Here is a 16,965-nt window from a genome sequence, read left to right on the forward strand (position 1 = left end):
CGCCACTATGGTAACAAGGTTAAGCGATGCAGTCTCTATCAAAAGATGAGGGGTTTAGTCTCAATCGTTCGGTGGAGATTTCATCTCCAACCGCTAGTTCTCTACCGATATAAATAAGTAAAATCCAAACACAAAATTTATCCCAAAATTTTTGCACAATTTTTTTCTCTTTATATCTTCTTCAAAAAGAATTCAAATGGAACAATTTGAAAGCCAACTTGACCAACCCAACTTGATTTTGCTGGAGTGGTACTTGAAGCCCCAGTTAGATATGTGACAGTTACAAAGAAATAGGTAAAAAGTAAAGAAGTCTAAGAGTATTGGATATTGACCAAATCAAACCTCCAGCTAAAAAAAGGAAATGAAGAGTTCAAGGAAAGAAAAGAAACTTCATTCATGAGGCATTGATTGGAAGTTATGTGAAATGAAGAAGATAATTAAGATGAAGAACATTGTCCCTGATTTTTTCTTTAAAGTCTTTTTTTTTTAAAGTTAAGATTGTCTAGTTTATATCTCATCATCTAGATTTATGAAAGACGCACTAATGTAAATTAATTTAAAAATTAGATTTATGAGTAAGAAGTAACGTTGAAAATTAGATGTTATTTTTAATCTATCAGATAACATAATGATATCTTAAAAGTATACTGAACTTAACTGAAGTAAATGCATACAACTTACTTAACCTAACTAAACTCATACAACTTATTTAACTTAACTTAATTAAATGCATCATATTTGGACAACACTTTCAAGATTAGATAACAATTTTCGAACTGAAAATATTTTCCGTTTCTGTTGTACCATTCCGTCCGACACATTTGCTCCACATCTACGTTTCGATCGCTTAGCATAAACAAGGAAACAAACAAGTTTACATCCTTATTGATTAGTTGGAAGCGACCACACAACTGACTTGTATCTCGATAATTAAAGTTCAATGTTTCTTCTTGGAATCTCTGGAATTATATTTTCCTAAAAACTGATTTGTTGTTGTTGTTGTTGTTGTGGACGATTGATATTATCCAGTATAACAAAAACATAATTCCTGCAAATGCATTCATCTTCAGTTAAGGAAAATCTACTATCCCGAACTGCCATATTGAGTTTGCATTGTGAAAATATGAAAATTGGAACGAAATAGTGAAAATTGAAGTGAAAATGTGATTGAAATGAAATTGAAATTTGATATTCGTAGGGTGATTAATTTTGGACCGTTGGATATATATACTGAACGCTCGGTGAAATTTCAACTGAGCGGTCGCCACTCTACCCCTCAGTAGAGACTCGACCTCACTCAACTAAGTGGAAAAATTTCCACTAAGCTAGGTCTGTTTGCTAGTTTGCGAGTGGGCGCAAAACTGGCAAACTGACCGGTTTGTTATGACCATTGGAACCGGCTTAACACATTTGGCCAGGGGTGGCCCGGGTGGGGGACCCGTTCAGGTAGAGGTGTAAAACGTGCCGACCCGGCACACGAAGTCGCGTGCTTCACGTGCCATGTGTCGTGCTGTGCTGTGCCAACGATTTAAACGTATTGTGCCGTGCTGTGCTTTACTAGTCAAAAGCTAGGCACAACACAACCCACGACACAACACACGAATAAACGTGTCGTGTTGTGCCGTGCTGATACACATGCTATAATGAAATCACTTAATGTATACATTAAGTCGGACATTATGAGAAGAATTAATTAGACAACATATAATTTGAAATTATTTCAAGTAAAATTAACAAGTTTATTCAATAAAAAGAAATAACCCATCAAATATAAAATTGGATTATTGTCATGTAAATTAATGTTCTAGTTAAATATAGCTGACGACATTATAACAACGATATTGAAATATATTTTCAAAATATTAAGGTATTATATATGTTATTATAAATAAACCAACATAAAATGTTAAAAACTAGCTAGAATAGTGACTCTTTTGTGAAATATACAAAAAATGTGATATATTATGCCCTGTTATATGATGTATTTATACATGTTATGACGTACTTTCTTAACGTGTTGTGCTGCGATGGGCCACATGTTTATTCGTGCCGCGTGCTGTGCTACTGTGCCAATTAGTCAAACTCAATTTAACTAACGTGTTGTGCCGTGCTGGGCTAAGTCACGTGCTGGACTGGACTGTGCTCAAATTTTAGCATGCTGGGCTGGACTGTGCTCGTGGTGGCACAGCCCAATTTACACCTCTACGTTCAGCTACGTGGAGGAAGTGACCAGGATTGTTAAAACTCAGCAAGATTGTTTTGATGAAACTGCAACGGTGGAAACTTCAAGAGGAAAAATAAAAATTAGAAATTTGAGAGCAACGAAAAAAAACTCCAGACCAGAAGGAAAGGATAAGGATCATGAATTTCTGTTTCCACACATCCCAATTCCAATAACCCCAATCACGTCACTCTCTCTATCTCTCCTCAGATCTCCTCGTCTTATTGATATCATATCAATAAATAGTTGTTTGTTACCTCAAACTCCATTCCCATACTTTTGCATCATCTCTATAAGTTCTGATCAGTAGCTTATATAACACACAAAGATGCAGCCTAGTTCAGAAGCTAATCAAAGAATTGCGAGGATTGCAGCTCATCTCCACCCTTCTAATCTCCAGGTCTCAATTCTCTACTCTTAAAGTCAAGTTGAATTTATCTGGGTTTTCTTTATATTCCCGATTTTGGTATTCACAAATTTTCATAAGTTTCTTGAATTGGTTTCTTGTAATTTTGTGGGTTTGATTTAGTTTTCGAGAATTTGCTTTGATATTTAGTAATGGGTATTGCTCATATATGATGATGATTGCTGGTTGTTTACTTTTTGTGCAAATTATGCAGATGGAGGGAAGTTCTGGTTTGAGACGGGCAGATTGCCGAGCAAAAGGTGGTGCACCAGGGTTTAAAGTTGCTATCTTGGGTGCTGCTGGAGGGATTGGTCAACCTCTTGCATTGTTGATGAAGATGAACCCATTGGTATCAGTTCTCCATCTCTACGATGTTGTTAATGCTCCTGGTGTTACCGCGGATGTTAGTCACATGGACACTGGTGCTGTGGTGAGTAATTGACATAGTTTTAATGAGATTCAAGGTAGTTATGCTAAAATTAGTGTCGTCGTATTTGGAATTAAGGTCTACTTATGAATTTAGTTCTTTGGACTTTAGGTACGAGGTTTTCTTGGGCAGCCACAACTTGAGAATGCACTAACAGGGATGGATCTTGTAATCATTCCTGCCGGTGTTCCTAGGAAACCAGGAATGACAAGAGATGATTTGTTCAAGATCAATGCTGGAATTGTTAGAACTCTAGCAGAAGGCATTGCCAAGTGCTGTCCTAATGCTATTGTGAACTTGATCAGCAATCCAGTAAATTCTACTGTTCCTATAGCAGCTGAGGTTTTCAAGAAGGCAGGCACCTTTGATCCTAAGAAGCTTCTGGGAGTCACAACTCTTGATGTTGTTAGGGCTAACACTTTTGTGGTATGTTCTACTGAGAAATCAGTTTATTTTGCTCATTTGTTCTTGTGTTCTTGTATAAGGTAAACCTTTTTTTTACCAAACAAAACTTTTAGGTTAGATAATTGTAAAACTTTTAGGTTAGAATGACCAGAACAACACTATAAAACCTTTAATCAGACTTAAACAAGCTAGTTGCTTTGTGAAGCTATTAATGCGACTTTAAGTTTCATTTTTGTTGAAGCCTTCTATTGTTACAGTTGTTGATGTTGGATTTCTTATGCTTGTTCTTTTGGGTTCTTACAGGCAGAAGTTTTAGGGGTTGATCCTAGAGAAGTTAGTGTTCCCGTTGTTGGGGGTCATGCAGGAGTTACAATCTTACCTCTTCTATCACAGGTTTAACCTCTTTTGATATTTTTTTTATTTCATCTCTTCTATTTCTATCTATATATTAACTAACTGTAAATCATGCAGGTTAGCCCCCCTTGTTCTTTCACTCCAGAAGAGATTAACGCCCTTACTGATCGCATTCAAAATGGGGGAACAGAAGTTGTTGAGGTAATACCATTGTATCTGTTTGACTGTTGTTGTATTCAATTGTATGTAGCTCTTCAAACTGCATATTCTCTTTATAGGAGGCTAAGTAAACCATCACTGTATGCCTGTCCCAATTGTTGCTCAACTCACAACTGTTTTTTTTTTACAACATATGAATTACGAGTCGAGCAATAACTATATCCATCGTTTTTGCTTGACAACGTTACCTCCAGCTGAGGTTAATGATGTCACCAAATAATTTATATTCATTTGAGTAGGACAACAAAACATATTTAATCAGTAAGTCGTTCCTATTCTGCTGAATTTCAAAGATCAAGAAGGATTCAACAGCCACACTAAACATAGGCAACTATGAAATGATAGTATTATCTGTAGGAAGTCACAGGTGAGTGATCCAGGAATAAGATTACCTTCAGGTGCAAAAGATTTGGGTCATTGGTTAGACGGACCATTAACAGAAGTAAAAGTAAGACAAACTAGATACGGATTGTTTGTGGCCAGACAAAGAAATTGATGCTCTTGTTTATCCTCAAGGAAGACAGTAAACCCTCAATTATGCTTGCTTATCTGATTTCTCTTTCTGTAAACATAGTGAATTAGCCACCGATTCTGCGATCCTTGATTATTGATCCCTTAGCATCTAAGCACGAGAAGAGGCTCAAAAGGTATGAGTTTGATGAACCCTGTGGGCACCATTAGTTTATGAAGAAGTCCAGATAAAAGACAAATAGAAAATTCCTCACTATGTTTTAAGCTGGTCAATTGGCGTTCTTCATTTGTTTGGTTTATTAATAGTTTCTTCATTGAGATTAAGTTGAAATTGTTTACATCCTTCTGCAGGCCAAAGCAGGTGCTGGATCTGCAACACTTTCAATGGTCAGTAGATCATCCTTCACGTTTGCGTTCCTTTTTTCTTTAAATTTCGCATTAATTTTTGACCTACGAAAAATTTAAGCAAATGACATTTAAAATAACGTGCAAATAAATTTTCAGGCATATGCTGCTGCCAAGTTCGCTGATGCTTGCTTGAGGGGCATGAGAGGAGATGCTGGCATCGTGGAATGCTCTTTTGTTACTTCTCAGGTTAATTTTCGCTTCTTGTCTGCAAAAAGTAGCATATCTGATTGAATTTTGGCTAAACATCTATACATAAAATTGATATAAAGTACAAGTACTGTTTTCTCATTTTAGGTGACGGAGCTACCTTTCTTTGCAACAAAAGTGAGGCTCGGTCGAACTGGAGTCGAGGAGATCTTCCCCCTAGGCCCCTTGAATGAGTATGAAAGGTATGTTTCCTCAACTGTATAAATGCTCCTAGGACTTGCAAATTAAGGCCTTGTTGGAACAAATTTTGATGATGCTAAATTATTTATCTACCCCATAATTGATTATTGCTAACCTAGTTTTCATCATTGAGATCAAAATAAAAAATGTAACTAAGGAGCTATCATTGAGAATTTATTTCCGTTTTAAGACCAGAAAGAAACTTGGTTTCCCCAGCATAATTTTGCTTTTTGTAATATATGAACTCCCACATTCTATGACTGCACCATTATGGAAATATCACTTCAACTACTAAGGGGGTCGAGTGCTGACTTGAATTGAGAGATCGTTTCTGATGATTCTTACACAGTTTAACTTATCTCTGTTGGAAGTGATTATGTGTCAAAAATGAGGTTTAGCCATAGAAACGTTTTTGTACATAAGAACAGTTTTCATATAACAGTTACCAAAAAAGTGACTATGAGCTGATATTCATTAACATGGATGATGTTCTACAGGACTGGGTTGGAGAAGGCAAAGAAAGAATTGGCTGGAAGCATTCAAAAGGGGGTTTCTTTCATTAGGAATTAATTAGATGGTATTTCAAATAATCTGTATTCTGTGAGTCCTTCGGCACTCTCTCTCTCTCTCTACCTTTCTATTAGCTTTCTCCTTGAGAACATTGTTTGATCATAAGTAGTAGTCTCACTCTCATCTTGTATCCCAAAAGTCTTGGTCATAAGTGAAAAATGTAATCTTGGCGTGGTAGCTGCTAATCCCCCATGATGTAAAATAATTGGGCGCTTAAATGAGGATATCCTCGGTAAATTTTCTCAGATCACTCCTTGGGTTTGATGAATAAACTTATACAAATGGTGCATTGACTAGCAGTAATAATTAGGGCTGCACATACCCGACCCAACCCGCCGACCCAACCCGTACCCGACCAAAAATACCCGCACCCGACCCAACCCGCCGAGGCATGGGTCGACTATGGGTGAGGCACGCCAGAACCCACCTATTTTGGGTCGGTTGCGGGTAGAAACTTCCGTCACCCGAACCGACCCACCCACCCGCCCAAAACTAGCGTAGGATTCCTGACCCTTAGATCTAACCTAGGATGAATTATCAGAGCCGTTGAATTGATGTATAAAAGTAAAAGACCTAACCTAATCGCATTTTCCTTCTCTTCTCTTCCGCGGCCTCTTCTGAGTCTTCTCTCCTTCTCAGACAGACTCCAATCTCCATCCAAGTCTCCAACTCCATTCTTTTTTCTTCGCTCAGTCTCAGATTCGCTTTGTGGATCATCGGCATCACCAGAAGCAAACCAATAACGGAAGGTAAGATTAGGAACCGTTGTAAACTTGTAATTTTTTGATGATGTGATTTCTTGTAATTTTCAATTTAGGGTTTATCTGTTTAGGGTGTTGTTTTTTAATTTCAGTTTGGAATGAATTGGTATGATGTTACTATGTTAGAACTCATTAATGAAGAGTTTAATCAGTAGATTCAAAGGATTCTTGAATGTTTATGTGTTTAGGCAGCGCTCAATTTATCTGAATCTAATACCCTTTATTTTATTTTTCCATGTTAGGGTTTGTCAAGATTGAAGAACTGAAGTTCAGTTCATTGGAGCTTGAAGAAGAACTGGTCAGAGTTGGTTTAAGAAGAACTAAGAAGGTATATTCAACTATGAAATTGTTTTGATTATTTAGGTTCCTTTTATATGTCCTTTCCATTTTATGGTTTGTTGTTTATCTGAATCTAATGTTTTTTTTTTATTCCATGGTAGGGTTTGTCAAGATTGAAGAACTGAAGTTCAATTCATTAGAGTTTGAAGAAGAACTAATCAGAGTTGGTTTAGGAAAACTAAGAAGGTATATCCAACTGTTTTGCTTATTTTGGTTCCTTTTATATTGTTTAGGTGAAGTTTGATAGAATCTCATTGAGCATGATAAAAATGGTCCTAGCGGTGAATCGCAAAAGCTACTTGTAGCTCATTCTCTCTTTGTTGAGAGGATGTTTCTGTCGTTAACATAAGGCCTTCGGCAACCCTACCGCTAGGACTCAGTTGAAGCTACATGTTAGAATTAAATTGGTGTACTTCAATAAATTTTGTATAATCTCTTAACTTAGAAGTTTTTATAAGTTGTATGGTCTGAACTTAAGAATTTTTATAAGTTTGTATGGACTGAACTTAGAAATTTTGTATAATTTCTGAACTTAGAGATTTTTATAAGTTTATATGGACTGAACTTAATAATTTTTGTAAGTCTGATATTTGATTTTGCACACCGACATATTTAGCTTGAAATTGTCTAATCTCTTTGTGTTTAACTCTTAATATCAAGATGTGTATATATTTTAATGTGATAAATGATTTCATGAAGATTTGTAAATCTAGGCATCCAAATAAGTTATTATTACCATCATAAATCAAGCCTTGAATTGATTACCTAGCAAGTTTTAATTGATTTTTTAGAGTAGCCTATAACTGTTTGTGAAAATTACCTAGTCAATTAGAATTTTGAAACTTAAAATACAGTCTATAAATGTCGTGTGGACCTCGTTGATTCATGCATTTTCAATTTAGGGTTTAACTTGTTTGTATATATGATAATATCAGGGAGAAGTCTTACTGTGGAGTGTGGACCTCGTTGTTAATATTTATGTGTTTTTAGAGGTGTTATTCTTCTAAGCTGCAACTGCAACAATGAGTATTTGGAATTACTCATTTATGTTCAGAAGAATCAGAACCAGTAGTTTGATTTTAAATTTTAAATCAATCTCAGTTCTTTAGTACAACCTAGTTAATTTGTTTGGTATTTGAACTAAGTCATGAGTATTTTGTTCAATTCAGTATGGTGTTAGTACTTTCAATTGTTGCAAATATTCAATTGAGTATGGTGTTAGTATGGTGTTTGATTGTAATGTGTTTTACTGATGTAACTTGTTTCTTTTGTGCAGGTTACCATGGTTGAAATCTCAGAAGATGATTCTGCTTCTAATCTTCCAATTATACATGGAGTGGCATCACAAATGGGACCTCCCCCTCCACGTCCACCGCGTTCTGGACAAGTGCATGGACCATCAGCAGGGACAAGGAGTACCGCTGGCTCATCTACACCAGCTTCTGAACCTTCACATGCTTGTGCCGCAGGTGAAACATTAGATAATAATCCTAATGCTGGTGTGAAGAGATCAAAGGTATGGGATCACTATGATATTTATGAAAATGGTGAGAGAGCGAAATGTAAATATTGGAAAAAGGCTAATTACAAGATTGGTAAGAAAAATTTGGATGGTAAGAAACATGGGACTTCTAATCTCCAACATCATTTGGATAAGTGTCAGAAGTATAAGAATGAAATGAATGAGGCTAGAGATGACGGACAACAAACACTTGACTTCCAGCCTTGCAAGCTTGGAGAGGAACCACAGTTGGTTGGGGTGTCTTTTTCTGAAGATGCGTGCAGGAGAGCGCTGATTAGATTTATCGTTACCGATGAAATGGCTTTTAGAATTGTTGAAGGTGAAGGTTTTATAGCTTTTTGTAAGTATCTTGAGCCTCGATTTAAGCTTCCAAGTCGTATGACAATATACCGTGATGTGTGCAAGCTGTTTTTGACAGAGAACGCTAATCTGAAAAGTTATTTCAAAGCAAACAAGATAAGAGTGTGCCTTACTACTGACACTTGGACGTCATCGCAGAATTACAATTATATGGTAGTGCCTGCGCATTTCATTGATCATCACTGGAAACTACATAAAAGAATTATCTGTTTTTGCTTGATTGATAGCCATGAAGGTACAAATATTGGAGAGGCTTTGGCGAAATGTTTGCTAGACTGGGGACTTGAAAAGGTTTTCACTGTGACGCTTGATAATGCGTCTGCAAATAAAGTTGATGTTGACTATTTGAGGAAGAGAGTTCAGAGTTGGGGTTCTGCATTACTCGGAGCTAAACATTTACATGTTCGATGTGCGGCTCACGTACTTGCACTTGTTGTGAAGGACGGTATGAAGAAGTATCATACATCACTTCTCAGGATCAGGGCAGTGGTAAAATATGTCACGAAATCTCCCGCAAGATATAAAAGGTTTACGGAGGCTGCTGAGTCGGAAAGAATAGATTGTAAGAAGGGTCTGATATTAGATGTGAGAACGCGGTGGAATTCTACTTAATTAATGCTTGTTGCTGCTGAAAGATATGAAAAGGCATTTGAAATGCTACGTGAGTTGGATAAGGCATTTTGTGAAGAGTTTTGCTTTGATATTCCAGTACCAGATAATATTATGGGTGATGGTGATGACACTGTTGATCTTGATGCTGATTATGATCTGGAATCAGACAATGAAGAAGAACTTGATACTACTGAAGAAGAAGATTCTGCTGCTGTCAGGAAAGCCAAGAAAAAAAACAGGCCAAAAGTGCATGCTCCTGAACGATACGATTGGTGCAACGCGAGAGTTCTGATTAAGTTTCTACACGTATTTTATGAAGCAACTGTTGCATTTTCATCTTCTACTTATGTTACTTCTCATTCTTTCTTATTGGAACTTGGCACTGTTCGTCAAGAATTAGAAGAATGGAAAAATACACATGAGGACCCTTTCTTAAGCCACATGGGTGCTGTAATGTTGCTCAAGTACAACAAATATTGGGGAACATACCGAAAGATGAATTCGTTGATGTTTATGGATGTACTTCTTGATCCACGAGAGAAAGAACATGGATTATTTGTGACTGTTGAAGATTTAATTGTGCATTATGACCCATCAATGAAGAAAAAACTTGTAGAAAAATGGGTTGAAGAAGTTCTGAAAAATTTTGTGGAGTTGTTTGTAGCTTATAAAGCAGAAAATGTTAGATGTGCAGTATCTTCATCAGAATCTGTGGGCGAGACTAATTCTACTTCTACTCAAAGTTCTTCGAGTTTTGGAAGTACTATTTCTAGCAAGGCCAAGTATATGGCGGTAAGGAATAAACGAAAGCATCAATTGAGTAATGTGGAGGACAATGGGAGATCTGAGGTAGAAAGGTACTTGGCTGAACCGATCTACACACCCACAAATGAAAATGCTACTTTTGATATATTACAATGGTGGAAGGTAAATGCTGCGAGGTTTGACATTTTGCCACTTATGGCTAAAGATATATTTTCTATTCCCGTTTCTTCCGTTGCTTCAGAATCAGCATTTAGTACCGGAAAAAGAATTTTGGATCCTTTTCGAAGCTCCTTAAAGCCCAAGACACTTGAGGCCTTAATTTTGTTACAAAATTGGTTACGAACACCAATAGACATGGATTCATCTACCCTTGGAGTCGAGGAGGAGGAGATTGATATTGCTGAGTCTGGTATGTCTAAATTTTCCTTGGCTCTATTGTTGTTCATGACACTGTGAGTTTTACTGCAACATGTTTATTACATGAAAGTACATGGTTTACTAAACATAATGCATGCTATGTGAATAGATTAACTGCCCTGTTATGTTAACTGCCCTGTTATGTTAGTAATCTATAACAAAAATCTTTTGAAATCCGAAGATCACTCATAGTTATCTCTATATCAACATGTCAGAGGCATTGTCACAATGTCGTGTACCTCATATCAATTGGATTTCTTAAATTCAGTTATTTTGTTCTTGTTCCTTAGATGATTTTTACTTTTATTTTTACATAATAGGATTTCTCTTTAGATGCTAACTGTTAAATAAATTTATATCTGTTTGATGTTTGTTATACTGTTTTCTATGGTTTGAGAATCTTGAAATTTGGCTTTTCAAATTTTGCTTTGATCTGTGTATTGTCTGTTATCTTGATGTTCTTAGTATTAGGATATTTTATATGTTCTTATAGTTGAATTTGGATGTTGAGATTATGATGAAGTTGAGTTTTTTTGCATAGGTCAGGGCAATCATTTTTTGCATCTGAGTTTTTCAAGTTAACGACCTAAAAATAGGGTTGTGAAGCTTTATGTTTGGACATTATGTTATTGAGGTCTTTTGGTTATTGGGGTCCTTTGGTAGTGAAGCTTTATGTCATGTCTGTCTAAACTTTGTGTTCTATATTGAGGTCGTTAATATTCAATTTATGGTATTGTGTTTGTATTAGTATCTAGAAGGATAATGCTCAGATTAGGTGGTGTACTGATTAGAGAATTTTTGGGGTTTTTCACTTCAAGACTTCGAATAGCAGGCAGGACATCTAGCTATCCTATATTTAGAACGTTGCTGTAAGAGAAGTACAATAAAACTGTAAAGCACGCGTAGCTACCGTGTACTATTTCATCTAATTACAGTGACTGTCCGGTGTACTGATGGGCAGTTTGTGTTGGTACTTGCTGTTGTTGTGGATGGATAAACTAAAATGTTCATTTCGCTTGCAGAGCTATTTTACTTGTTTCAAGAAATTCATCTACCGTCTCATTCATTCTAATTGTTCATTTCGCTTGCAGAGCTATTCAGTTTCAGTGACCTTGCTGCTTCTTCTATCGTCATAGACTCATAGATGATTGATTCCTATTGGCCTAGACAAGGTAATGACGCCAAGGGTCATTGTCAGTAGCTTGATCTTTCTGAGTACATCTTTGTTACTGTAACTAATTTACAGACTTCGTTTTATTTCAGGCTTTCAGCCATTCGGAGGTAAAACATCCACAAACTTGCAGGCTTGCAGCGACTCGCTGTTGGTCGCTTTATATGATATTAGGCTTTAGTATAGTAGGCAATACTCAATATTAATGCACTCTTTTATCTTTTGAGCTTTGAACAATTGAACTCTGTTCCTTTTTATTGTTAGCTTTATCAACTTTGTTATACACTTATACTGTTATACAGTTATACTCAATAACTCTGTTCCTTGTTAATGTAATGTCATTTTATTTTATGGTGGGTAACCCACCACCCACCCGACCAAACCCGCCGTCACAATGGGTCGGGTGAAAACCGACCCATTGTGTTGTTGGGTCAGTTGCGGGTGACAACTTCTATTACCCGCCATCAGTGGGTCGGGTGGTGGGTGAGGCCAAAACCGACCCAAACCGACCCATGTGCAGCCCTAATTATAATGTTATGGGTTCTGCTAAAACTAGATAGCACTAGTCTACGAATTTTACATTCTTAGCCAACAATTATAAGAAAAAAAGTACTTGCCTGATTTTACAAATGTCCACTGGTAGAACCTTTACCATCCAGTTGGGCGGACTTAAATGTCTTGTCATATTTGAGACGGATGATTATGCAGCATTCTTGTAAACTTGGAGGATGACCGAGTATCCTGTCCACTGCACTTACACCTGTACTAAACGCCGAAGTCCTATAGTTTCAGTTGCTGTAATAGAAATTTGTGAACTGAAAACGTGCATGCAATTTTAAGTGTATGACTAGTAGTGTTCACATTGAAACGTGCATCTTCTATAAGCCGAGCACAGGCAAAGCAATGTGGATGTAGATTTTCTTGCGGTGGCCGGTGGGAGTCAGAACTCCAAAAAAATTGTAACGTTGCGTCTGCCGGGAAGTGGAACCCGGGTCTATTGCTTGGAGGGCAATTATCCTAACCGTTGGACTGCAAACGCTTATTATTTTAAGTATCAGATGCTGGTAATCTGACTGAATCCTTTTGCAACATATCGAAAATTACCTTGTGGTTACTGGCGTGCATGATTGGAACTCCGGGAACCCACCGGCAATCGAGCAAATTAATTCACTAGAATCAAAAAAAAAAAATGTGTGTAGTAGGGTTACATATAGCTTGGGCTCAATTGTCGTAACTGGAATGCTCAAGGAAATCGATGTTTCAGAGTGTTACTATAGATTTTTCATTTGCTTTGCTCTCCTGTGAAAAAACTAGAACTGCAGGTCTCATCTTCCCTTGTTGCTCTCACATATCAGACAAAGACATGAGCAAGAACCAGGTCAAATTATTTTTTACCTGATATTTTTTCTACCAGGATCTTGTTGTTATTGGTTATTGTAGTCAACGAACTATAAATCAGGAATGAGGTAAAAAAAAATTACAAATTTTTCTTTGTTTCAGACTTTGTGATTCTGCTAGATAAATATCTAAACTCTTATATGATTTGTTTGGATTTTTTTGTGAGGTGGTAGTGATTTAGGGTTCTCTTTGATAAGAGTGTAAGTGTTTCGGGTATTGGAGGTATGCTAGACATCGATCTACAAAAAACATATTTCCAAATCTTGATTGAAACATACATGAAGGGAAATCAAAAGGTTTTATTTTAGAGGAAGATAAATATATCAAAAGTCTTCAGTTCCGCTGAAGCAAGTCGTAGGTTGTAGAAGACGTTCGATAAGGGAATCAAGTATATAGAATCATGTTGGATTCAGAGGCGTACAGGAGCAAGACTGAAGTTGAGTTTCTGGAAGTGTGGACTCGGTTTGTAGCGATTTAATACAGTGTGGTGTCCAAACTGGATTAGGTTTCAGAGTATTTCGACCATTGTAGTTTTCCTCGTTTACGAAATTCTTGTGTGTTGTGCTTTACTTTTCCACATTAAAAGTTATTCTTTTAATTTCTACAAGTATTATACATGTTCATTTTCCTATCGGTGAAAAATTGGTGGTGGTTTGGTACCTTTTCCATTATTTTATTTTTTTTTGTTTTTTTAGGGTTTTTGGGTTTATCCCCAAGACAAATTATTTTTGGTATTTCCTAGACGAACCTCAATATGTTGTTTCCATATTGAGGTTCGTCTGGGTTCTTTTTCCTAGACGAATAGGTTCGGCTAGTGAGACAAAACCCCTTGCTCAACCGAAACAAACCCAATAAAAATAATTTTTCAAATTAAAATTACATAAACTGATCTTTAAACTATTAGCTGAAATATTATATTAGTACTTCCTTCAATTATTTATGATACCAGTGTATTTTGCGAATGGAAGATAAATCAATGATGGCGTTTCGATTACAAATGTGTTCATTAATTCAGGGTTGAGAGAAAAAATGGTTTATTTTGTAAATTAAACACTGAAAAACTTTTGGTCATATCAACTAAAATTGTATTGATATTGATCTGGCTAGATTTCGTTTTGGTAATGATCAGAAGAACTGCATAAAATGGTGTGTGGCTAATACTAGACTCACATTGGTGCAAAAGGAGAAGCCACTAAAATGTTTAGAACTCAGAAAGGTATTAAATAAGGAGATCCAATTTCACCTTTTATTTCATTTTTATTGTTGGTTATTTTCTTGATGATCAAAAAGGTTGTTGATGATGATTTTTTTCATGGATTAAAAGTAGCACAAGTGGATTAGTGATTAAGTCCCTCGATCCAATTTGCGAATGACCTTATTTCCTTTCTTGATAATGATGAAGATTAGGTTCAAAACTTAAAGCACATTCGTCTTGGTATGAACTTATTTTTGGTTTGAAGATGAATTCCAAGAAAAGTACGATTTTAGAACTTTGTAATATGCATAATGGAGAAACGTGTGCATAAGTTTTTGGTTGCAACATTACTCAACTAACTATAAATTATCTAGGTATTTCTTTAGGTAGTAAGTCCGACCGCAAAAATGTCTGGAATAAAATCTTCCATAAATTTGAATAGAAATTGTGAGCTTGGAAAAAGAACCTACATGTCAAAGGGAGGTAGATTGATTATGACTAATAATGTTATCTCTAGTTTACCAATTTGTTATCATTCAATGTTTTAGATGCATGCTTATGTAATTAAAATGATGGACAAATAATGAGGAACTTTCTTTGAGGTTCTTCTATTACCTGTAAATAAAAGAAATTTGGTTGCATGGGCTAAAGATATTGTTCCTCTGTAATAAAAGAAATTTGGTGGCATGGGCTAAATATTTTGTTCCTAAATGTAGAGGATGTCTTAGAATTAGGAAGTTGAAAATAAACAAGTATTTGCATTCTAAGTGAGTGCGGAGATATTGAAGTGAGAAAAGAGATTTCAAAAGCAAATCATCCAACATAATTTTAATGATGTCTTTTTCCTAATAATTCTAGTTTTCCCGTAGGTTCAAGCTAATAGACTGGTATTCAAAAGAGCTTGTTACCCATAATGAGATTCCATCCTTTCCTGGAAAGATAAGTGGATATGTATTTATTTTTTATACAATTTTTTTTTCGATTTATCTTTAAAATATTCAAGTTGAAAAATGATATTGTTAGACATGATTTCCCTGAATGGTGCTTCACACCTTAAATTTAGCCGATTCTCAATAAAATGGAGGGTGAAGTGGCGCAGTTGTCTCTAACCATATTTCTGAAGGGGAAGATGTTAAGCAATACTTTCCAGGTGAGCACTTCATTGTTGCTAATGGTTACAGTTCTCCAGGCACCAATGACTATGCGAGATTCCCACGTAAACAACTCTGGAGCCCAAAAGTTCCATTAAAGATTTTTCCTTTCGGTTTGGATCTTATGTTACAAACTTACAACCATGGATTATTTTTTGAGATCTGATAAGGTGTAAAATCAAATTGCTTGTTTCCAATGACATTGAGACAAATGAACGTTTCGTCTTGCGTTGCACCTATGACCTATCCTTTCAAACTGTGGTCTCAACTGTTTACCTGTTTCAAATACAACTGGGTGTTGAATGATTGAACTAAGAAGAATAAAAATTCTATTTTTTTTGACGGAATTTATATTAAAATGTTAGGAGAGTAAGGATAATGCGGTCATAATTAAAGATATAGATTAAACATGTTCAAATTAGCGAGTCAGCTACGGTTTTTGTTCCGCTGGGATTTTTTTTTTTCCTCTCTCTTTTTCTTTTAACAAAAATCTAAAGATTTTCCCCCTTGAAAATTCATCTACATAGAAGAGAAGGTTGATGTCATGGTTAAAATTAGCATTTCTTTCTTTCTCCGGATTGGCATCCTTAAACCACATCGACAAAGTCGCTAGTGGTGAACTTGAGAATTTGCTCTTGATCATTTTGAGTAAGCATCCAATTGTAGGATATTGGCTGGACCTTACTTACCCCCTCGGATGCCATTTCTTGCATAATGATCAAGTTAAAAACCAAACAGTTTCTTCTAGCTCCGTAAGTGGAAGAGAATAAATAAAGTGAGATTTCAAATCTCGAGTGCAAGTAAGACTTGGAAGTGAAATAATTGAATTGAATCTCTCTCTCAAAAAAAAGACAAAAGTTCTAGACAAGAGAAAGAGTTGCAGACACAAGATTGGAAAAGAAGAGATGTCACAGATCCTACGAAATAGTGTTGCAATGTGCGATCATAATCAGTGGCGGTGTCAGATATTTTTTCGAGGGGGATAAAATAAATTTATAAAAATATAGGAATTTTTAGTGGGCTAAGAGCAACTGCAGTGGACGACTAAACCCAAATTTGGTGTCGAGTGGGCTGGTGTAGTGGGACGGACCATCGATCAAAATTTGATCAAAGAGTAAAACTCGGACCAAATTTGGTCGGCGATTAAGACCAAATCCAAATATAGTCGGGCGTTTATATAATGTCCGCCTACCCGACGGGCGTTGGTATAATGTCCGCCTGTAGCCGCGCGTTCGTAAAGTTAACGCCTGATGCAGGGCGTTGGTATAATGTCCGCCTGGATGGGGCGTTGGTATAATGTCCGCCTGGATGGGGCGTACGTAAAGTTAACGCCGGACACCCAGGCGTTGATATAGTCATGATCCCACCTTCACAAAGTTTTGAAAACTTTGCTTGGGGCGTTGTCT

At 36.4% G+C, this 16,965-nt stretch overlaps 1 protein-coding gene across 1 annotated transcript; it reads left to right on the plus strand.

Annotated features, from left to right (window-relative positions):
• The first annotated feature begins 2,265 nt into the window (after positions 1-2,265).
• Positions 2,266-6,118, plus strand: LOC113331979 (malate dehydrogenase, glyoxysomal). The gene is made up of 9 exons (XM_026578635.1): positions 2,266-2,621; positions 2,842-3,057; positions 3,166-3,480; positions 3,763-3,852; positions 3,931-4,014; positions 4,855-4,890; positions 5,008-5,097; positions 5,206-5,300; positions 5,796-6,118. The coding sequence occupies exons 1-9, from the start codon at positions 2,550-2,552 to the stop codon at positions 5,866-5,868; spliced, it is 1,071 nt and encodes a 356-aa protein (XP_026434420.1). The 5' UTR covers positions 2,266-2,549; the 3' UTR covers positions 5,869-6,118.
• Positions 6,119-16,965: the final 10,847 nt, after the last annotated feature.

The sequence above is a fragment of the Papaver somniferum genome, unplaced genomic scaffold (assembly GCF_003573695.1).
Source record: "Papaver somniferum cultivar HN1 unplaced genomic scaffold, ASM357369v1 unplaced-scaffold_128, whole genome shotgun sequence".
Classification (NCBI taxonomy): domain Eukaryota; kingdom Viridiplantae; phylum Streptophyta; class Magnoliopsida; order Ranunculales; family Papaveraceae; genus Papaver; species Papaver somniferum.

Excerpts from the sequence above, each read along its gene's own strand:
- LOC113331979 (XM_026578635.1), top strand. The coding sequence starts at position 2,550 with ATGCAGCCTAGTTCAGAAGCTAATCAAAGAATTGCGAGGATTGCAGCT. Across the intron at positions 4,891-5,007 it reads GATCTGCAACACTTTCAATG|GCATATGCTGCTGCCAAGTT; the intron begins GTCAGTAGATCA and ends ATAAATTTTCAG. Across the intron at positions 5,098-5,205 it reads GCTCTTTTGTTACTTCTCAG|GTGACGGAGCTACCTTTCTT; the intron begins GTTAATTTTCGC and ends TTCTCATTTTAG.